The sequence below is a fragment of the Aethalodelphis obliquidens genome, unplaced genomic scaffold (assembly GCF_003676395.1).
Source record: "Aethalodelphis obliquidens isolate GAN/ISIS:26980383/991018 unplaced genomic scaffold, ASM367639v1 scaffold11, whole genome shotgun sequence".
Taxonomy (NCBI): Eukaryota; Metazoa; Chordata; class Mammalia; order Artiodactyla; family Delphinidae; genus Aethalodelphis; species Aethalodelphis obliquidens.
Window position 1 is genome coordinate 6,391,189 of NW_020837955.1, and position 23,743 is coordinate 6,414,931.

At 36.7% G+C, this 23,743-nt stretch overlaps 1 protein-coding gene across 2 annotated transcripts in view; it reads right to left on the reverse strand.

Annotated features, from left to right (window-relative positions):
* Window positions 1-23,743, reverse strand: part of PRKG1 (protein kinase cGMP-dependent 1) — a 1,182,918-nt gene that overhangs the window by 706,332 nt on the left and 452,843 nt on the right. For both annotated transcript variants that reach the window (XM_027111907.1, XM_027111906.1), the window contains exon 3: window positions 21,991-22,104. In XM_027111907.1, coding sequence (XP_026967708.1) covers window positions 21,991-22,104 — 114 coding nt within the window. The remainder of the gene's footprint in view (window positions 1-21,990; window positions 22,105-23,743) is intronic.

The following is a 23,743-nucleotide window of genomic DNA, read 5'->3' on the forward strand; positions in this document are numbered from 1 at the left end:
CTATTTTCTCTTTATTAAAAAAACGAACAAACAACTGATACCTATTAATGTATCTAATAACGTGGCTGAACAGGAACCTTAGTATGAAGGAAGTCAATTTCACTATAAACCTTGAGTGAAAGGCAGGTATTAGATTTTCTAGTTGTCTAAGAAAACTGTTGGCCCTATTCCTTAATAATATGGAGAAGCATTAAGCTCAACTTCCCTAATAATCTGGTTTTAATTTTGCATTCACCTACTGAAAAGTATTGGTACATATTCCTCTTTGCTAATCAATTGTAATTATCTCTGTCTTTAAAAGAAAAAAGCAATATGCTTGGTCAACTGGGGAACTTATGAATAACAACAGCAACAACAAAAATGTTTCCAGTAAAGAAAAAGCTATGAGTTTTTATATAAAGTTAAAAAAACCCAAAAAAACAAAACCAGACATCACAATTTAGATTTGAAAAGCATTCTTTGTTCAGGCAAGTTAGGGGATATAAATTTATAGGGCATATTCCTAACTTCCCAGGGTTAATTCATAGAGGAACTCTGTATAAGTAGCGAGTCTCATGTGGGCTTAGAAACAGTAGGTGCTCAATAAAAATTTGATTGAAATAGAGTATACATTAAAAAAAATAAATTAAAGGAAATAAGTGATTTTTTCTTTTTTTTTGAGACTCCAAGGAAGTAGAAGTAGATAAAGACAATGATTATTTTTGTATGCAGAGATTGGAAATAGGGCTGTAAGGGTATCAGCTTGGCAACGTGCTCTTCCTTATAAAAGCATCAAAAGGCAAGTCCAGGTTGAAACCATATAACTGAATTCTGTTTCATGCCATGGCCTACTTCAGGTAAAGGTTTTACATCACTAGCAATTTCACTCAGCTCAACCATCAGAATTACTCCGACCTTATCATTTCATGCAGCAACAATATTTTCAGAGTCACAAGTAGAATAAGATGAAAACAAAGCTTAGGAGCGTTAATTATTTCACAGCTATTCCTCCTCTATTTTCATGGGTCAAAGAAAAGTCTTGCTTATTAATTGTTTAGAGTATTAGTTTTCCAAATTAGCTAAATATCAAGAGGGAGGGAAACCTTCAAAGTATTGTAAAAACCTAAGTGTATAAAGGCAAACATTGTCATGATATCTGTAGATACTTCCTTCAGATTGTTTAAGACTGCAAAAAGAATATTATGAAGCCTTAAGAAGGAGTAACAGGTACTCCAAATACATTATCATTAAGAAATCTTCATGGTATAGTTGCAGGAATGCCTCTGCAACAGTATTTTAGCTTCTAAGAAGCCAACATCCTTGAAGGCTGTCACCAATTGAATTCTTCATTCCATGAGTATAGTCTCCAACCTCCAGGCAGTTCAACAGAAGATTCCCCAAGAAGTATACAAAAATAGAAAGGGGAAATGTGGAAAAAATAAATTAAGGCATAGCCTAGACCTATAAAAACATGATAACTTAGTAAAGGAGACATTATTCCCATTCTGAATGGGATACAAACAATGAAGGGATTGGAACAAGGGGGAGGAAATTCAGTGGGACCTGTAAGATTTGATTGAAAGACATTTTACATAGAAGACATTCTAAATGGAGAGAATACCCAGCACAAAGGAACCAAAACAGAAAGTGTTCAGGTAACCTTAGAAATTTCTGTTTCTCAAGTTATGGGATAATTAAGATAGTTGTCTCGGGACAGGAAGCCATCGGAACAATCACCATTTATTGATTTCACTTTTTTTTTTTTTTTTTTTTTTCGGTTGGGGGGCTTCTTTTTTTTTCTCTCCCGTTGCGGAGCACAGGCTCTGGACACGCAGGCTCAGCGGCCATGGCTCACGGGCCCAGCCGCTCCGCGGCATGTGGAATCTTCCCGGACCGGGGCACGAACCCGTGTCCCCTGCATCAGCAGGCGGACTCTCAACCACTGCGCCACCAAGGAAGCCCTGATTTCGTATTTTTATCTGTCACAACACTCTGCACTTGACATATTACCTTATTTAAGCCTCACCACAATCCGTGAAATATGCCTTATTGTCTCTATTTTATGAATGAGAAAACTCACTAAGCCCTTAAAGTTTTTCTTTAAGTTGACTTAAAGAAAAACTGACAACATGAAAATTGTGAGTTTCAGTTTTCATTCAGGGTCTTACTTAGGACTACAGCCTGGGAGAGAGCTCTGAGGAACTTTTCTGAAGAGGAGCCAGTGTACATACAAATTTTTGACTAAGAAATACATGTAGTCAAGCATATATCCTGGTAAAATATTACTTCTAATCACACAGAACAGATATCTCAAGTTCATGATTTAAGTGTGTGGGAAGATGCAAGAACCTGGGGTCATTAAAATTCTTGCTGAGATATGCATCTATCTAAAGCCAGTTTATCCAAAGCACAAAGTGCTTTATCCCGTTCTTTTCTCATCCTGAATTCCTTTCAGAATGTACTGTCTGGTGGGCGACTGTGGTGGGTTGCTACTTAACCCTTGTATAGCTGGTTGATGAATGATGCTCTTTGTTGTTGTCGTTGTTCACAAGGTAAAGTCAGCTTTCAACCCACCTGAGCTGATTCTGATGTCTTATTCCTACCACCACGCTGCCTTGCCTAGGGGAGATGTGGGAGGTTGAAGCCACTGGTTGGAATCTCTGTAGGTTATACTGGGGAGTCAACGTGAGGTATCCGTGTAACCAGATGCCTCTTTTAGAAAGGACAGAAAGAAATGAAATTAACTTGGTATCCATGTCCAGGGTAGATGTAAGAGGAGAGAGACTAGAGGTCACTGTTACCCATAAGGAGAGGGAAAGTCGTAAAGCAGATTAAGCCAGGCTGGTAGTAGCCTGGATAAAGAGGAGGTGACAAAACCAGTGGACACAAACGCCTTTATTCCTTGAGGTGCTTTTGATTCTCCTCCTTCAGGGTGTGTAACCCTCTTTTCTGACTCTTTTATCTACCTTGTGCTCTGTAAAAAGGCAAAGTGCAAACATTTATTGAACATCTACTCAATAGTACATATTGTTTATTTAATTCCACTGTTTCATTTCAGAAGTTTAGATTCACCTGAGTTAAATAACTTGCTTAGGGTAAACATGCAAGCAACAGAGCTGTTTTTCAAACTTGGGTCTAAAGGTCATGCTTCTTGCCACTATGCCAGTCTGTCGAGATGAGTAGAGTCTATACTGGAAGAATTAGGGGGAAGAGAAGGTAGAAAGGGAAGGTGACGTAGGGGAACAAAACTTGCCGCCCCAAAATATCTCTGGCATGTGGATTATTTCAAGCTGAAAACAATCAAGGTCCAAAAGACTCAGGAAGAAATGCTGACCTTCACCCTAACTGCTTAAAGAATGTAGGTAGAGGACCTGCTCCAGGAAGGGAGCCATCACCATAGATAACAATTGTATGAACTAGGTGTGTTCACCTAGTGGCTGCAAGGAACCTAGCAAACAAAGTCTGTTAATTTCCTCTCTGTGTCCCACTGTCTCTGCAGGGCCAGCAAACATGTGTTCACCAAACATGTGCTTTTCCATCTCCATGGCCAATTGCCTTCCTCTCCTTTGAAGTCCCCAACCACTACTCCCAACATCCTCTTCTGTCTTTAGCTGCAGATGGTATTTAAGGTGAGGGCTTCGACCATTTTGGTGAGTTACTTTTCCCGGGTCTCTCCCATGTGTACATGTTATTAAATTTTGTTTTCTCCTGTTAATGTGTCTCATGTCAATTTAATTCTTAGACCAGCCAGAAGGACCTAGAAGGGTAGAGGGAAATTTCTGCCTCCCCAACAGTGGGAAATCACTCCAATTCCTTATATCAGTATAAATATATCATGCCTGCCTCTAAGTTTCTCAAGATACTTCCAAGAACTCTTTAAAGTAATGTTTGTCAAGTACAGTCATGATAGGAAAAGCTAATTTCCCCTCCAAGTTATGTGTCAGGATTATTGCAGGTGAACTAAAAATGTTTTCTTTCCATGATATATAACCTTCTCTCTTTACAAAAGGTCCTTAAATGCTGGCAGGTGATTCTGTGAGTCAAATGAGCATGAAAGTTCAATTCACAATTAAGATACTTGAAATTCATTTCAAGGTTTCATTTAAAACGCTCAGCAGAAAATATTAGCACTAACAGAAAGAAAAAAAAAAGAGCCTTTCTTTATTATTAGTGAGTTCCAAAGTTACTATGATTTCTCTTAAGAGGAATAAAAATAGGCACTGATGGCATTATACCAATAATGAGTAACTTGGTATTTGAAATTTCAAGTAAAACCATAATTAATAAGGAATTTTCTAATCAACATACATTTAAAATAATGTATTCTACTGAACCACAGAGTCTGAATAATAGAGCAGCCTTATGCTACACAAATATTGAAAGTTCCTCTATTTTTCTTTTTCTCCATACCATCCCTTTATATCAAACTGATTTTTTTCAATAGGCAGATTAATTCTACTCTGTATGAGTTTTACTAAATGCCATATACATTAGACATTATGTTTATTTAATACTATTATATGTTTCTTATCTTGATTGGTTTTATTTGCAAATGTATCCACATACTTTGATACTAGGTGGGCCTTCAACTCTTTTCTCCAATCCTTCATGTACCTACCCAAGTACTGGAGAGAAAATGTTCAGAATATTTTCCTCATTTGTTAGATCTCTATTCAACATTTAGATACACCCAGGTTTGGGCCTCCGTGAAAAATAGCCAAATCAAAAGTTTTTGTAAAAACTATGCTCTTTCTCAATAAAAATCAGCTTCGGTGTTTCTATTCCTTAATAAGTCTTCTAAAATCCATCTTTTCTTTATCCTTCTGACCGTTCACTGGACCTCAAAATCCACAGCCATACTAGCCATTTAATTAGGAAACGTTAAGGCCCAAAAACACTATTTACAAATCTTCCCATATTATCAATAATCCCCATCAATACCTTTCTATCAATATTCTCTATGCTCTAAATGATCTGTTGTGAAAAAGAAAATGTGTTGTATGGCCTTCTACACACCACAGGTTCAAAGTCAAAGTTCACAGCTAATCCATCATGGCCAAATCCAAAAGACACTTAGCCACTGTCTCCTGAGCATCATTTTCTTTTAAGTCCTGAGGAGATAATTTTAGCTATAATACCATCATTCTATGGGGTTGGCCGAAAAGTTTGCTCAGCTTCAAGTAAAAAAAAAAGACACATTTTTCATTTTAATGAAGAACTTTATTGAACAACGTATTCACTAACTGAACGAACTTTTTGGCCAACCCCACGCTCCAAAAGAGAACTTTTGCAGAGCTGTGAAAGTACCATGGAGAATATAAAAAGGATGAATTTTTAATTACATGTTCAAATTATAAGCCTAATAAGTTACCCTTTTGAGGGGCCTCTGTGGACGGACATTTCTTATCTGTAAAAGAAGGTAGAGGAGTACCTCCGTAAACAGTTATGGAATGACTTGCTTACTAAGAACATTTTTGAAAAGAAAGATTAGATCAGAAAGCAGCTTAACTGTATTGTGGGTACCAGTTTATGAAGTTCACCTTAAAATCTGAAAACTAACCTGAGAAATTTACCACATGTATTAAAACATTTTCCCAAACATTAATAACAACTGAACATCAGTTTATAGGAGAAACAGTGCAACTTTGTTCACCCAAATTTCCTAAATTTATATGTCTTAATAGTTCATCTGGAAGAGAAATCTAGTACCTACTTAACTAATGTTCTGAGACATCAATGCCATGGTTGTAAATAAATCAAGCTTGCCAACACTTAATTCTCTTGGAAATGACTCCACTGAGCAATTTAACTCAATCAACAGAATTTTCCCATGAATTTTAAGCCACCAGTAACTCAACTAAGTAAAACTTCTAGGTCCTAAAAGAGAATGCCGGAATGTCACAGCAAACACTGGGAAAAACCTAAAATTCAAATGCTCTGAAGCTCTGTCAAGCCAACCACTAGATAAGCTGTTAAACATGCCTGTTGAAGGACACCAACTCTCATCACTACCTGCTATTCCAATTTAATCAGCCCTGTGAACAAACGGCATGAATAATAGCTTCTAATTCAACGTATTCATGAAACGTGAATACAAAGTATTAATATTCTAGTTCAACTTATCAAGTTGCATGGACCAAGGAGAATATGTACATCAAGAGCAGAAAAGAAACCTTTTTTTTTTTTTTTTCCCGGTACGCGGGCCTCTCACTGTTGTGGCCTCTCCCGTTGCGGAGCACAGGCTCCGGACGCGCAGGCTCAGCGGCCATGGCTTACGGGCCCAGCCGCTCCGCGGCATATGTGATCTTCCCAAACCAGAGCACGAACCCGTGTCCCCTGCATCGGCAGGCGGACTCTCAACCACTGCGCCACCAGGGAAGCCCGAAACCATTTTTTTTAATGGCAAAAATTGAACAGAAAAAAATTGGAAGACCAGAATTGGAAGAAAAGACACAATAATGTTACCACACAAGTGAAAAGCTCAAAGAGAAAATGAAAACAAAAATCCAGCCACCTTGCCCCAAAATAAAACCTTAAAAACTAACAGCAGCACATACCAACTATAAAGAAATGATTAACGTTCAGTATTGAGCACGTGCATTAAAAAGCGGAGTAGTGTGATCTTACCTCTCAAGACATTCAAGAAGACAAAGAAGGAAGTACAAAATGTCCTAAGTATCCTTTCTGGGTAGCGGCATCAGAAATGATTTCTTTAATCTTTACAAATATGTTTTTTCTAAATATATTATTTTGATGATCAGAAAAATATTTTTAAATGTAAAAGGCATATTAATTCAATAAATATTAGAAAAAAAGTCATTACGGAAAAAATATTCCTGCTGCTGTTATAATTATTTGCTGTTGTTTATGCCCTAAATTATTCTGATTGAAAAACAGGAAGCACAAGTAGGAGATTCAGAGAATAAGTAAAAGATTCCATCCTTCATTTAGTGTTTTTCTTTTTAAATCTAAGACTCCAAGTATCTTGATCTGTTTTTAAAAAGCCCCCACTAGAGCTCATTTCCATTTTTATTAGTACTATAATTATAGACAAAGAGTTAATTCTTTTTTGTTGTTGTTTTTTGTCTTTTTTATTTTTTTTTATTTTTTTTTTTGCGGTACGCGGGCCTCTCACTGTTGTGGCCTCTCCCGTCGCGGAGCACAGGCTCCGGACCCGCAGGCTCAGCGGCCATGGCTCACGGGCCCAGCCGCTCCGCGGCATGTGGGATCTTCCCGGACTGGGGCCCGAACCCGTGTCCCCTGCATCGGCAGGCGGACTCTCAACCACTGCACCACCAGGGAAGCCCGAGAGTTAATTCTTGATGGCTGTTTCTTCTAACTCAAGTTTGAGTCTCAGAAGATGTTTAGCATTTCAGAAACTCTATTTCTAATATCTTGATAATCTTACAACTTCATGTATTACATTTTGCACCGCACATAGTTTGAGTTATTTTGCATCGGTGAGAGTCCCGTTTCCTATTTTTTTTCAGCTCACTCTGCTTCCTGTTATACTCAAGCTTTGTGGATACTTTTTATTGGCTGTATGTCAGTGGCAAATTCCATATAAATGGCTAGATTTCTGCCTCCAACTATTAAATGACAATGAAAGGCAATGAATATCCACAATTTCTCAGAGTAACTAATTTTAGAGAAACCAGAAATTGCTAAATTCAATCCATAGATAAAAGGTCAAGGCTCTGCCCAGATGATAAGAAACTTGACTAGTTGCTGGGGTGGGGGTAGGAGAGGCAGGATTTTGATAATTCTTATGAGAATGATGGCCATCACCATTGTGACTGTCACCAGCCTCTTTATCCAGAAAGAATGTTGTAAATATAGAAGAGGTTAGGTTCCTTCCTAAGACAATCAAAGGAGACAAAGGAATTGGACAGCAGAAGTCTTAAATTTCCAGGCTGTACCTTAAGATAAAAACGATGGGTGTTGTTTATCTGAAATACTATTTTTGAAAATGATTGACACTTGGAAGGCATGGCCAATAGCCATATATTTTAATTTGTCCAAAGCCTTGATGTACTAGGTGCCTACTCAAGCCTGTGCAAATATCCCACAAACATGCACAAACATTTCTTGTGGAAGTCCAGAGAATTCTGCCCAGGTGGTAAGTGATAACAATAGGAGTTCAGACAACATATTAATCCTCTATTTCCTTACAGTCCAAAATCTTACCTCTAAGCATTACCTCTAAGTATTGCATTGGAATGCCCAGCTCATATAATCTAATCACCGTCCCACCTACCTGTAGTTTGGTTTTGATGTTAGTGTTTCTTGCATCAGTTCATTCAAAGTACACATCTGAACCAATTTGGCAGGGTAACGGCTGTGGTGGAAACAGTGGTATCTCAGGATCTGGGATCCTTGCAGGGACCTCAGGGTCTGGGGACATGGTCCCTTCCCTTTCTTACACTTCTCGACCAGTGGATTTCAAACTGTGCTCTTGGTTCCTCTACAGTACTTCTCAGGGTCCGAAAATAATGGAGGTCCCAGCTACCTACTGAATTCTTTCATGCTTTTATAGTTTCAGTTGTGATAACAACTGTAACAGAACAGTAGGTGTTCACTGAATGTATTACATGCTACACTAAGTCTTTAACAGGCATTCCCTTATGTAATCTTTGCCATAGTCTTAAGGCAGGTTCTTACCATTTTAAAGGTAAAAGAACTGAGGCCCAGGAACATTAAATTATTTTCCCAAAGGCACACAACTAGTAAGTGGTAGAGACTCTGAATCCAGGTAGTATGATTACAGATCCCATACTCTGAACTATCTTCTTTCATGCTGGCACAAGTCTATAGAGCCTGCTCATGCCAATCCACAGTGATTTCTCTGCCCCTCAGAATTCCTCTAAACCTCCTGTTTGCCAGAATTCCTTATAATCTTTCTCTCTTTGTGCTGTACCTCTAAGTAGATTATAAATACTTAATTGCTCTCCAGGTGTCTAGCAGTGACTCATGAGATTTGGTAGGAGTCTAAGAAATCCGTTATGAATAACAGTACAGATGAAGTTGGATCTTCATCTATCGACTTCCAAAAACAAACTTTGAGATGATGTAGTTCATTCAATGTCTTACAGGGGACTGTCAAGGAGAGGGGTATAGTTTAGCAATCCAGGTGTGTGACCTTAAGGAAGTTTCTTAAGCCCTCTACAGCCCTCCCCTGTGCAATGGTTTTAACTCTGCAATGGTGTTACACCACCCTGTGGTGCAGGACCGTTGCGAAGGTTAGAGATACTGCAGATAGCCAAGTGTAAGGACATAAAGATAAAGAATTACCACTCCTTAGATACTCAAAGTAAACCCGGATTCAACCAGAGCAGTGTTTTGCAAACTGTGTTACCTGAGCTGAACTTAAAACTGCCATAGAAGTGCTTAATCCAGGGGGAGGAGTGAGAAGAAATGAAGAGTAAGGGGATGTAGGGCCAGCGGATGGGGCTCCCAGAGGCAGGTCTGTAATCAGAAAAGCCTGATCTCATAAATTTCATACACAAACACGCTCCATGAAATTTATTTTGGAAATAAAACAAAGAATTCAGTTATGAAGATAGTTTTAACAATACTGTTTGATCCCACTCAGAAAACTATAGACAACAGTGTTTAAAAGTCAATAAAAAGCTGCTCTATTAGAAATGGGAGGACTTATGAGGGTATAAAGTGTGTATTATTAGTAAGGCAGACTGTCCTTTGGAGAATACAAGTAGGAAAGAACACTTAGTTGTAGAAGACGCTGTTCAGCTTCCTGAGCCCGTAACATTTCTTGACCCTTCCCTCTCTGCCTTTCTAGGAAGTGTGTACTGCCTGTCTAGGATCTACTGCCACATTCACAGTGAAAACTCAGTTCTTGACATGTCGCGGAAATTAGCTGGTTCACTTTCTTACTTACATCCTTCAACACTCCAGGCTTCAGATCTGTACACGCCTCATTTCCAAGAAACTCCCCTTTTCTTTCTCAGTGACTGTGATAGATGGATGTCTCTTTATCTTTTAATTATCATACACTAAGAGATATGCATCTAGGACTTCCTGGACCCTCACCATGAATTAAATCAATGACCAGCTACACCAACTATAAAGGAACTTTTCCACTATTGGTCCAATGGATGGATTTAACCATCAGGGAAAACATTCCCCTTATTCAGACGTCACCAACTCAAGTGGTTCTCTTAAATACATCCATCCACATTTGCTTTTTCACCTAATCCAATCTACACTCAATAACATGAAAAGCAACAAAATCAAACGAACCTTTTTCTTTGTTCTGTTTTCTTACCAACATGCTAGCCATCAAAGTCAATAAATCTACAACTTATTCTTGTTAACAGCATGGCCCGGCAGCCCATGATTTTTTAATTTTTTCCTTCCCTCTCAACCTGTTCTTTTAATTCCTTCCCCTCAACCTGTTCTTCTTTTAATTTTACTTCTCACTATTCTTCAAAAGAATATGCTAATTTGCACAAGGATGGTACTCTTCTACTAATTTTGTTTCACTCAAAAAAGAAAAAAAGTAACTTTTTCTTAAATATCTCTGTTCAACAGCAACAAAACAAGGAAAAAAACCCCACAATGACACTAAGAATAAAACTGACTACTTATTATTGGGTTCATAATTTTCTTTTAAATACTTCTGTATAAACGATTTGATGCGTGGGAGAGTGTAGGTTAACACAAATTAAGTGCCCATAAAATCTAGATTAGTGGCCTGAAACTTTAGATGCACAGGAATCACCCAGAGGGCTTGTTTTACACCGAGATTACCGTGCCCCACTCAGAAAATTTCTGAATCAATAGATGGAGGATGCCAGAGGTTTTGCAATTGCCTAAGTGATGCTGATGGCTGTTACCGCAGGGACCACTTTGATAAACACTGTAGTAAACATTTGAAGTTCCCTAATCAAGCGTCTACACTTTAGGTGTGGGTAGTAGGCAAACTGCAGACCTGACTCAGGAGTCAACACACCTGGGAGGAGGAAAGAAGGGGTGCCTACAGCAAAGTGCTTCAATAGTGCTACCTAAATTTGTCAGAGGGTTTGTAAATGAACTCCAATTAATGGACTCCATGACCTTAGCCTCCACTTTCTCAGCCTCCATTTTCTCATGTGGAAAATCAGGGACTACCTCTCTCACCTATTAGATTAGGATATTTTTAGGAGCACATTAAAGGATATATGAATGACAGGTTGGAAATTATAAAAGCATTGTTATCATGACTACTTAGAAATTTATTCAGGCAGCAAAGGACATCCCATAGGAAGAGTGGGCTTCTCAAATTCACCAATGAATTGCTGAGATTATGTTTCCTCTAGTCAGAGGAAGTTCAAGGGAAAAACAAAGGCAAGCACTCCTGTCATGACTCAATTTTTTCTTTTAATATATATCTTATGTACAAAATTTTTAAAAATTAAAAAATTTCTTTAATATTGTTGTTTATTCATAATTCCTACTTTAAAGAAGTTCATTAACTAGTAGATTTATAGAAAAATGTAGCTACTTAGTGATGTCTCAAATACTGAACGATAAAATTTCATTGCATGAAACACTCAAGTATTTAAAAGCGCTGTAAAAAGTAGATTCTGCAGTTGGTTCTGATTGCTTATTATGTGTTTCTAAGGCTTTAAGCTTATGGCCTTTTCTTCATTATGTCACACAATTCATCCTTTTGTAACAGATGTACTTAATGTGTCCATGTGTTACAATTCAAAAGTTAAAACAGTTGTGACTTGTGAATTGTAATTGCTGTGTAACTTTTTTGTGAAAATAGAGTCCTTAGGCCAACAGAAATAATCCTACAGATGCACTTGTGCTTTAAAGCAAAATGAACCACTGCAGACACAATTTAAAAGTTTGTGACAGCCGCAGCACAGCAAAGTAGTGTCAAACTCCTGGCCCTCTCTTGAAAACTAGCTCTGGGTCTCAGTGCTTCAGCTTTCACCCATCCCCAAAGCTCTGAGCCTAGAGCATCACTCACAGAATTCAAATGTTAGCTGCGTTTATTAGCCATCGCTACTATTGAGCATTCAATGAGAATCCATCACAGTGTAGGAAAGATTTGTAAAAAAGCAATTATAGAATATACAACATTGATCTAGCTTAGTACTTTGCTTTTTATTCTTTCAATCAGCTGAGTAAATACTAAAATTACCTCTGATCAAATTATTGAATAAATGAATGAAGGCTTAATCTGTCAAAAACTAACACAAGCTTTGCATTGTGGAAAAGCTTTTTATGATGCAGGTCTTTGTGGGAAAATTACAAATTCTGAAGGATTAAAGAAACTGCTGGAAAAAAAAATCAGCCTTCCTTGCCCATTGTTCAGATTTACTATTAAATTACCCACGATTCTTAAAAAGTAATAATATGCCATCAGTTAGAGCCTGACTATTCTCTACATATAGGAAACACTCAAGGTATTCAATGATTGAACAATTAAAGGATGGAGCAAGAGAGTAATTTATCTAACCTTAAGAAGGAATTAAGTACTATTGCCTTCCTTAGACTGTGAGAAGGTTTTGCTTTTTTCCCCCAAGAAGCACTGCTAACATATGCCTATTTGCCAGGTCTAGTCAATACTAGACTTGGATCTTTTCTGGAAATAGTTAAATATAAATTCTAAATAAATTCTGACTGTAACAGCTTCCATAAAAACACTAGGGGAAAAAAAAAAACCAAACTTCAGCCTGTAAAAGAAAACAATTGTAGTTTAATAACAGTTTTCTTCTCTGAAATTCACTTTTAATCCACTTAAACAATAAAGGAATGTAAAGAATAGCTTCTGCAGCCCATTTGTTCCTGCTAGTCTGTTATATCATCATTGGTACCTTATGAGTTGATTCCTTTATTAAAGAAATTTATTTCTCAGGGATTACATTATTGGATTTATGTTACTAATTTTTACGGTATTCTTTAATAGACAAATGTGATACAAAATTGTACTAGGAAGAATATTATCGAATTAAGTCACTAAACAAGTGTACCTACTTCTCCAGTATGACACCTTAATACACTGTTTGCTTCATCGTCCAGGATGATGACAACTCCTGGCAAGTTACTGGGCTACTCCTTCTGTAATCAGGGTCATATTTCTAGTTCTTATAATCTAAATTTATTTTGTGTCTTCCTTCAGGATTCTTGGTACAAAGCATGCATTGGACTGGGAGAAAGCAAAGCATGCATCTTTTTAACCTGCCTCTCGAAGGTAAAACAGAGACTGTCTCAACACAGTTATCTCCTCTGCCTTTGCACTGTCACACAGGGAGCTTGACAGTATGGGGTTGCTCCCGGTCATTAAAACTCCAGGTATTAACTGCACACATGTTGATTGATTGTACTGGCAGACAATGTTGCTTCATTTTCACATGCAAAAATCTTTACCATACATACATCGCTTTATGGAACTCTATGATGGCATTTCCTAAAAAGTATCTAACTGCTTACTTCTTGATTCAGTCATCTTAAGAAATCTTCAAGGTCTATAGCCACTCCAAGAGCTTCCTGTAGAATTCCTTTACATTAACAATAAAACTGGCATTCATTCCTTGTGTTCCCTTACCAATAAAAAGCACTGTATGTTGACCGTATAGGTATAGGCATTACATTTATAGTGCATACAGGGATTTGAGCAATAAATTATACTCAAATCTCCTTTTACTTTTTTTTTAATATATCACCTTATACTAAATCAGACATTTTCTTCCTTCCTGCCAATGAAATGACTAGCTCTTGTATTAATCATATTTGAATATAGGTAGGCAGTAATTATATATGTAATTCTTACTTTTTTTTAACAAATGTTTCTATTAACTATTTTGAAAAGCTGAACTTGAAAGTAGCATCCTTAAAACATGGCCTCCCTCCCCCTTCCACTCTCTTTTTTCATGTGCAACACCACAAACCTTTTAAATACAAATTTTTATGTGATATAATATTCTTCTCTTTAATACACTGGTTTACTGTTATTCACTAACAATCCAATTATTGACAGAAATGAAGCTTTCATTTCAACCTGATTATTATCCATTGTTTTGTGTAGATTGGTTTGTACCATAAATATTTTTATGTTATCATTATGACAAAATGTAGTCCTCTGTTATAAGTTTTCATCATCCTGGAAAAACAGACATGACTTAAAGCTCTCAAGGTAAAAATAAAAAGTACCGACGGAATTTAGTATGTGTGTAAATGTTACAGTTAATGTTTAACAAACCCACAAGTGTATCTTACATTTTGAAAGTGGTTTTAAAGGCACATTAGGATTACCATGGAGTTCCCTATTTTCTCAGGATGAAGTGAGAAGGAAGAGGGTCTATATCACTATGTGTGGTATTAAATATTTTAATATCACTACCTGTGATACAAAATTCTTACTATCTCAGGCTGTGGGATTTAATGTTACTGGGCAATGGTGCTACCACTGAAGTGTATTTGCTGGCTTTAGTCCTTTTACTTTTTCCCCCACTCATCTTTAAGGTTTTGACAGTTGGCAGATTTTCCTGAGTTAGGTTGAATAATGTAGTGTTTGAAACAGAGCTGCAAGGGAATATACAAGCCACTTCACTGCATAGACTCAACTTAATTTTAAAAACAAAAATAAACAGAAAAATCCAAACCTTTCAACTTCATTCTTAAAAAGTCTTTGACACAGTGAAATATCTTCATTGGTCAGCTTCCCCCTGTCAAATATCTCAGGAAAGCTTAAGTATGGAAAGTTGAAAGTATTCAAACTAAAGCAGATGTTATTCAAGTCACCAATTTGTCAGATTTCTTGTAGGATGTTTAGGTTCTTTTGTGTTAGTACTGAAGTACTTTAGTCCTGAGGATTTTTTAAACACTCGCTATAAATAATCGAAGGAGAAAGAATTACTCAGATATTTTGCCCAAGTCAGTTCATAAAAGAGCTTCCACACCCACGATAGACATACTTTGCAGATAACTTTTCTATGCCAATCACCTTAATCTGGTATCAAGATGGTTTCCTACAAAGAGAGAGCTTTTAGTCTTGGGTTTTTATTGGGGTCTCTTTGAATAAGACCATTTGAATAATATACTGTCTAAGGTTTGGGGCACTTTGAGCGGGACACTCAAAGTGTGAGGAACGGACTTCAATTTAGTATCTGCAGGCAAAAATTCTAATTTGTGTACAACTGAAGTTGGAGCAAAGAGCATACGATTCAAATCCAAAAAAATCCCTGTGTAGTTGGGAGAACTGGCTGTGGGAAATCCAGGTAAAAATAAGACATGTTTTTGCAAATTCACAAACAGGGTATATGCCACTTAATCTCTCTGTCATTGTAAACTAAGGGCCTTTTCCATCCTATTTGTTTCCAGTAACTTCAACTTCTCCATTTTTGTGATTTTAGAGAACCTGGGGCATAGAATTAAGGTAAGAGGCCCTGGGTTAGAGTAAATTTACATTGCTCTAGCTGTGAGCGTAGTGAAAGTGAAATCACAACCAGGAATAAGACATAGAAAAACATGATAATAATATGCTTCCAGATATGGGAACTGAGTAAGTCAGGGGTATTCAGTGGACATATTAGAAATTCCTATCCCTTATGGGGTTTGAAAATGGACGGTAACACTCTCCTTTGTTAGTATAATCCCAAAACATTTAGACAAAAATGTGAAATTCAAACAACACTGGAGACATTGTTTGGTGTTATGGAAACCAAATATAACCACTGACTTTTTTTTCTTCTCCCCATGGCATCTGGAATGCTTGTAATTGGATAGACGCAATCAAAGTGACCATTTTCATATCACAGTTAATAAAGAAAACTTGAGCCTATTTAAGCCATGAATAACCTCAAGGCATTTGTTAGATTTGTTTCCAATATAACGTTAATTTTTTTATATTTTTATATCCTCATCCCTTAGGGGAAAATCAATGGTGTTGTTTTATAAGATAAAAGTAACATAACATGGATTTCTTTCCCCCTATATCACTGTGGGTTTTGTTCTAAAAAAATATTCTTCTTAGTGCTATCAGATCTTCCTCCTGGTGCTACCATAATAACCAATAGTATATCGGTTATTTATTTTCAAAAGAATCCCAGTTGATTTTTCCCAGATGAAAAACAAAGAGCTTGCTTCAAACAACCGTTCTCTTAGTTGGATCACTATGAACAAGCTTATAATCATAATTTAGAGCATATGTCAATCTATAACTTTAATAAAAACATTTTCTTTTTTGGATTAAAGACTTGAATGTAAGATCTGAAACCATAAAACTCCTAGAAGGAAATTTAAGTGGTAAGTGTCTTGATATCAGTCTTAGAGATGATTCTTTGGATTCGACACCAAAAGCAAAGGCAACAGAAGCAAAAACCAACAAGTGGGGCTACATCAAACTAAAAACTTTCTGCACAGCAAAGAAAGCCAACAAAATGAAAGGGCAACTTTCAGAATGGGAGAAAATGTTTGCAAATCATATATCTGATAAGGGATTAATATCCAAAATATATAAAGAACTCATACAACTCAATAGCAAAAAACCCGAACAATTTGATGAAAAAGTGGGCAGAGGATTTGAATAGACATTTTTCCAAAGAAGACATAGGGATGGCCATAAGGCACATGAAAAGATGCTCAACATCACTAATCATGAAGGAAATCCAAATCAAAACCACATGAGTTATCACCTCTCACCTGTTAGAACGGCTATTATCAAACAGACAAGAAATAACAAGTGCTGGCGAGGATGTGGAGAAAAGGAAACACTTGTGCATTCTTGGTGGGAACATAAATTAGTGCAGCCACTATGGAAAACAGTATGGAGGTTCCTCAAACAATTAAGAATAGAACTACCCTATGACCCAGCGATTCCACTTCTGGACACCTATTCAAAGAAATAAAACACTCTTTTTTTTTCTTTAACATCTTTATTGGAGCACAATTGTTTTACAATGCTGTGTTAGTTTCTGCTTTATAACAAAGTGATTCAGCTATACATATACATATATCCCCATATCTCCTCCCTCTTGCGTCTCCCTCCCACCCTCCCTATCCCACCGCTCTAGGTGGTCACAAAGCACCGAGCTGATCTCCCTGTGCTATGCAGCTGCTTCCCACTAGCTATCTATTTTACATTTCATAGTGTATATATGTCCATGCCACTCTCTCGCTTCGTCCCAGCTTACCCTTTCGCCCTCCCCATGTCCTCAAGTCCATTCTCTACATCTGCATCTTTATTCCTGTCCTGCCCCTACGTTCTTCAGAACCATTTTTCTTTTTTTTTAGATTCCATATGTATGTGTTAGCATACGATATTTGTTTTTCTCTTTCTGACTTACTTCACTCTGTATGACAGACTCCAGGTCCATCCACCTCACTACAAATAACTCAATTTCGTTTCTTTTTATGGATGAGTAATATTCCATTGTATATACGTGCCACATCTTCTTTATCCATTCATCTGTCAATGGACACTTAAGTTGCTTCCATGTCCTGGCTATTGTAAATAGAGCTGCAATGAACATTGTGGTACATGATTATTTTTGAATTATGGTTTTCTCAGGGTATTTGCCCAGTAGTGGGATTGCTGGGTCATATGGTAGTTCTATTTGTAGTTTTTTAAGGAACCTCCATACTGTTCTCCGTAGTGGCTGTACCAATTTACATTCCCACCAACAGTGCAAGAGGGTTCCCTTTGCTCCACACCCTCTCCAGCATTTATTGTTTGTAGATTTTTTGATGATGGCCATTCTGACCGGTGTGAGATGATATCTCACTGTAGTTTTGATGTGCATTTCTCTAATGATTAGTGATGTTGAGCATCCTTTCATGTGTGTGTTGGCAATCTGTATATCTTCTTTGGAGAAATGTCTATTTAGGTCTCCTGCCAAATTTTGGATTGGGTTGCTTGTTTTTTTGATATTGAGCTGCATGAGCTGCTTGTAAGTTTTGGAGATTAATCCTTTGTCAGTTGCTTCACTTGCAAATAGTTTCTCCCATTCTGAGGGCTGTCTTTTGTCTTATGTTTTCCTTTGCTGTGCAAAAGCTTTTAAGTTCCATTAGGTCCCATTTGTTTATTTTTGTTTTTATTTCCATTCCTCTAGGAGGTGGGTCAAAAGGGATCTTGCTATGATTTATGTCATAGAGTGTTCTGCCTATGCTTTCCTCTAAGTGTTTTATAGTGTCTGGCCTTACATTTAGGTCTTTAATCCCTTTTGAGTTTATTTTTGTGTATGGTGTTAGGGAGTGTTCTAATTTCATTCTTTTACATGTAGCTGTCCAGTCTTTCCAGCACCACTTATTGAAGTGGCTGTCTTTTCTCCATTGTATAATCTTGCCTCCTTTATCAAAAATAAGGTGACCATATGTGCGTGGGTTTATCTCTGGGCTTTCTGTCCTATTCCACTGATCTATTTTTCTGAAAAACACTAACTCTTAAAGATACATGTACCCATATGTTCATTTCAGCATTAGCTACAATAACCAATATATGGAAATGACAGGTATATCAATGAATGAATTAGTAATGGAAATGTGGTGTATATATACACAATGGAATACTATTAAACCATTAAGAAGAAGGAAATGCTGCCATTAGTAACAACATGGATGGACATTGAGGGCATTATGCTAAGTGAAATAAGTCAGAGAGAGGAAGACAAATACCATTGTGATCTCACTTATATGTGGAATCTTAAAAAAAAAGAAAAAAGAGTTCTGGCTCTTAAATACAGAGAACAGATTGGTGATTGCCAGAGGTTTTGGGGGGAGAGGGGCAGTGAGGGGTGGGTAGAATAAGTGAAGGGGGTCAAATTGCACAAACTTCCAGTTATAAAATAAATAAGTCCTGGGGATGTAATGTACTCGTGGTAGCTAGAGTTAATAATACTGTGTTACATTTAAGTTCTGGGGATGTAATGTACTCATGGTAGCTAGAGTTAATAATACTGTGTTACATTTAAGTCCTGGGGATGTAATGTACTCACGGTAGCTAGAGTTAATAATACTGTGTTACATATTTAAAAGTTTCTAAGAAAGTAGATCTCAAAAGGTCTAATCCCAAGAAAAGAAATTTTGTAACTATGTATGGTGATGGATATCAACTAGACTTATTGTGGTGACCATTTTGCAATATATTCAAATATTGAATCATGCATAACTAAAACTAATACAACGCTATATGTCAATTATACCTCAATATATAAAAATAAGACAACTATTTTTTATATCCTATTTAAAAAAAAGACTACCCACAGGTGTTAGGTTCACATTCGTTATCAGAGGAAGTCACTGGAATGTATTTATTTAAGGCCTGATACAACTTCAAAAAGTGCTCTTGTGAACAAGAAATGACTCAGGTACATTGAGGAGCTCTTGAATGTCACCTAGGATTCAGTGATGACTGTGCAATTAAAAATGCATTAAAATGCTAGGCAGCTTTCAGGCTAATCTAGGGAGAAAGAAAAGAGGGCTCAACATTTTCAATCATGAAAGAAAGTGGGTATTGTTGGGGGAAAAGGGGTCACAAGCCAGGTACGTGAGAAAGAAAAAAGGTGTGGATAGACAAGCTATTGAGTACGAAGGGCAATTTCCTCAGACTTAGACTATTACACCCAAGTAGATGAATGCGTTTTGAAAGATACTCCAAGTGGTCATCACTGGCAAAATAATGGTTAAGAAAAAATAGACAAGACTCAACACAATCCTGAATTCTGAGAAACGACTGGATCTAAAAAGCCAACTAAGGACATTTTAAAATATCACATGTTAAGAGTAAGATAGCATCCCTGTAAAACTAGGTAAAACTAACACCCATGATGTAATCTAATCAGAATTATAAAGTGATCAGCCTGACAGTATAATTTAAACAAATTTAAAATACTATTTAAGAACTATAATCATCAATCATAAGTACAATCTCCCTGGATAGTATAGAAGACAGCACAAAAGGTCCTGAAAAACAAATGACCATTATTCACACCTTATAGCTCTTACACAACATTCAGAAGTTGTTAATAGATATTATTCCTTACACATGCACAAAACCTCTGCATCTAAACATGCAGAGATGTATTTGTACACCATCAACCACAGACTCTTTTCTGAATACAACCTCCACATCTTTGGGCACGATAAACACACACAACCACATACCCACTCATGAGACATCTGAGTCTGTGTTAAAGAACATGCTCCATCACTCATTCCCTTTAATGATGGATGTTCTGACCCCAGAACAGTTAGGATCATAATTTGCAATTCAACAGCCAGTTCCTTCTTGTTCAGTCAGATGCATAATGTCTATTTAAATTTACCAAGCATGAGAACAACAGAGGCTAGTGCAAATGAACAGCATTTTATAAGAACCTAATAAGAAAACTGACTTTCACGAAGCCAAGCAATCATCTTACAAAAAATCTTTTGCTATATAATTAATTTAAGTATTCGATTCACTTGAAAGTATTTCTTTAATAATAATTCAATATTCCAAAATATTAAGCACCATGTTACTATCAATTGCTGGCCTTTGGAAAATTTGTAGTTTCAGTTAGATTAAATGAGCAGTACACAAGGCTGAAATATTTTTATCATTTAAATATTTTAAAACCTTTAAAAATTATTCATAATACAGAGAAAGCCTGTTTTAATCCAAATGTGTTATTATGCCTCCTTTTTGCCCTAAAAGTAATATATTTCTCATGAAAATGAAGCATGATAGTAAAATCTGTTTACTTAAGGGAGTCGTCACTGCTCTTTTTTCCAGTTAAGGTACTTTTTAAGTGAGTTAAAGTTCTGGCAGAATCTTTTACGGTTCATCGGGCTTCATTATTCTTTGAGTCATGGAATAAAAACATGGCAGTGCCTATCAATCAAAAGAGTTGTGTTCTCAGAGATCAAGAACCAAATGCCAAGAAAGACTCATCTAATAAGGGCCCCAACTGCCACTGATGTTACAGTGATTCCAGTGACTAAAAAGGTGATTCACTAACAAGACCTATAAGAATTTCTGTGACTCTAGCTGGCCACGCATTCTTGAGTTCTTTACAACCCAAGTTTTAATATCGTATTGTCAATCATATGCCATACTTCTGAGAGGAAAAAAAAAAAGCAATCTATAAAATAGTCAGTGACACCCAGACAAGATTAATTAACAATTTGGCGTTTTGCCAACAGGATTGTTTTAATGACACAACCTAATCAAAGTAATTTGTGAGTGCAGTCATCCACAGGATGTGTCAGAACTTTTCACACATGAAATATACACGTCTGCCTGAAGATGCAATGGACTTTCCACTGTTGGCTTTGGCATTCAGCTCTGTTTGTTATACACTCATTACATCCTGTACTCAGGAAGAAGGAATATTTAAAACAAACTTCTTTCCCTTCTAACTACTGCAGCTGCTTCTACCAAGCAATAAAAGTTGCTAGAGAAATCATATATACACATACATGTAGAATTAGGGAAACAAGCTGCTTTAACGCCTTGATTTAAAATAAGCTCAATCAGTAGAAAAGAAAAACGCTGTAATATACAGCTTGATGAGCAGCTGAGGACAAGAATATACTCCGACGCAGTTCTAGAATTCAGGATATCTTACTCAGTGTTTGAATGAGACGAAGGACATTTCTCCTCAATTTTTCTAAACTACTGAATGAATAAGTGAAATTTATGTGGGGAATGCAACCCAAAATAGACAGATACGTAAAATTTTCTTAAATACGATTCTGAGGCTTTAAAGGCAGAAAAATGAAAAGTCTTGCTTCTGTTTAATTCTAACTTATAAAATTATATCATTTTGTAAATCCTAATTTAATGAGTTCTAGGTTAAAGGATACTTGTCATAAGTCAGCAATAAAATTTAGCTCAATGTTAACAAGCATCCTTTAGGAGGAAAATATCAACTGTATTGCAAAGCAATAATTAGAATATAGATTATTTTAATCTTTACGAAGATTAAAATCGAGAGGCATGTTAACACCTCGCAGGTCTATGGAAAAGACACTGAAAGTATCTGGAAAAAAAAAAAAAAGAAAAATGAACAGCCTTACTCTTGACGGTCGCCGTCCGGGTACAGTTGTAAAGAATAGCCAACTCGCCGAATACTTTTCCTGGACCCATGGTGCACAGCTTCACACCTTCTTTTGTAACTTCAACCTTACCATCTGAAAAGAAGAAGGAAAAACACATCATTTCGATTCTCTCTCATGCTTCATTTCATTTGTTGCATTTCCAAGATGAGATGAGGAGGGCCAGGCTCATTTTCAAAAATGCAAAGCAGCTACCAACTAAAACAAAGTCATCCTCAAGATGCAGTGCAAGAAATGCAATAAAGTATGTAAGAAATCCATATCCTTTCTTAAATTAATCACTGATAAGATTAGAGATGAGACTAAAAGAAAACACCAAAAAAAGACAGAGATAAAAATGGCAGCATGTGAAAATTTTTCCAAATGCAATATTAGAAAACTCTGGTAATTCCAATTTTAAAGTCATTTTGAATTTGAAAGAAAAATTGAGTGTGTACATTTTGTACAGCACACTTCATACTTGGGAATTCTCATCTGAGTAAGGTAGCTATGATGCAAAGGGAAATTACTTTGATCCTAGAGCATTATTTAATTGCGGCTCATGGGATCTTTTATTTTTAAACATCTTATCTGACTTGGGCAAGACTGTTTCATCTGCTTCCCAGCCCTGCAACATGGACTGTAAGGAAACCAAACTATAAGCATTGAGGAAAAAGAAAGAGACACTGGGACTGTTGATGTTCCACAAAGGATTTGGAAAATGAAATGCTAAAGAAGGAAAAAGCTAAGTAAACCAGCGTGCACTGGGTATACATTGTTGCCTGAAAGTAAGGAAATGCTATTCATGAAGGAAATGAAAAAAAATGCATTTTTAAAAAAGTCATGGCTATGTACACTAAAAATTCCATCACCTAACATAATGGGGGAAGAAATAAAAAGGCAACACAATCTATTCTACACTTAATCCTACCCTTCTATTATTCCTCCCAGTAACTTAGCCACAGTCTACAGAAGTAACTTAGCCACGGTCTACTGCCAAGCCTAATGCTTGGCAGTAGCTAGTGATTGAAAGGAACTAATGCTACCAAGTTTGTCCAAACGTCAGGCCTTCATGCACTGACTCCATAATTATCACTTTAGCTATGTGCTTCCTGTAATATTTAACTTTTCGGAGTTTTAGCTTTACATTTACTCCCACCTTTTTAAAAATCAATCCAGTTTTACCTAAGCAATAATATTTATAAAATTATAGGGTTGTTCAAATACCTATTGAGATAAAATCTTATATATTAAAAAACGTCTTAAAAAGCTGAATTCATGTACCACTGATGCAAGATCAATCCTTCAGAGGGCACTGTTCTACCCTGAAAACTATTTCATCTGAATGGTATCAATGGAGAGAGAATGCCGCAGTAATTAGGGTAAAGTTTCAGACAAAATCTACTCACTACTCTTGAACTGTGTATCTGTTCCTCCTCTGTGTGTTAAGAAGCTATTTAGAAATGAATGTATCCAACAATCCTAAAAGTTTGGAAATACTTTTATGCGGGTATGACCACTAAAAAGTCTAGCTTTTTCACGCCTTACTTCTTGACTTCAGGAAGGGAAACTTTCTCTTGATAGGTACATCAAAACCAACCCAGGAAATTCATATTTTTTTAAGCTTCAGTTGCTCCTCCCATGACATCCCCACCCAGCCCTTTCTCTCAATGGCAAGCCTATTCCTCTAGAAATTTCATCTGCCACTCAAGAATGAAAGATAGGCTCAGAATAC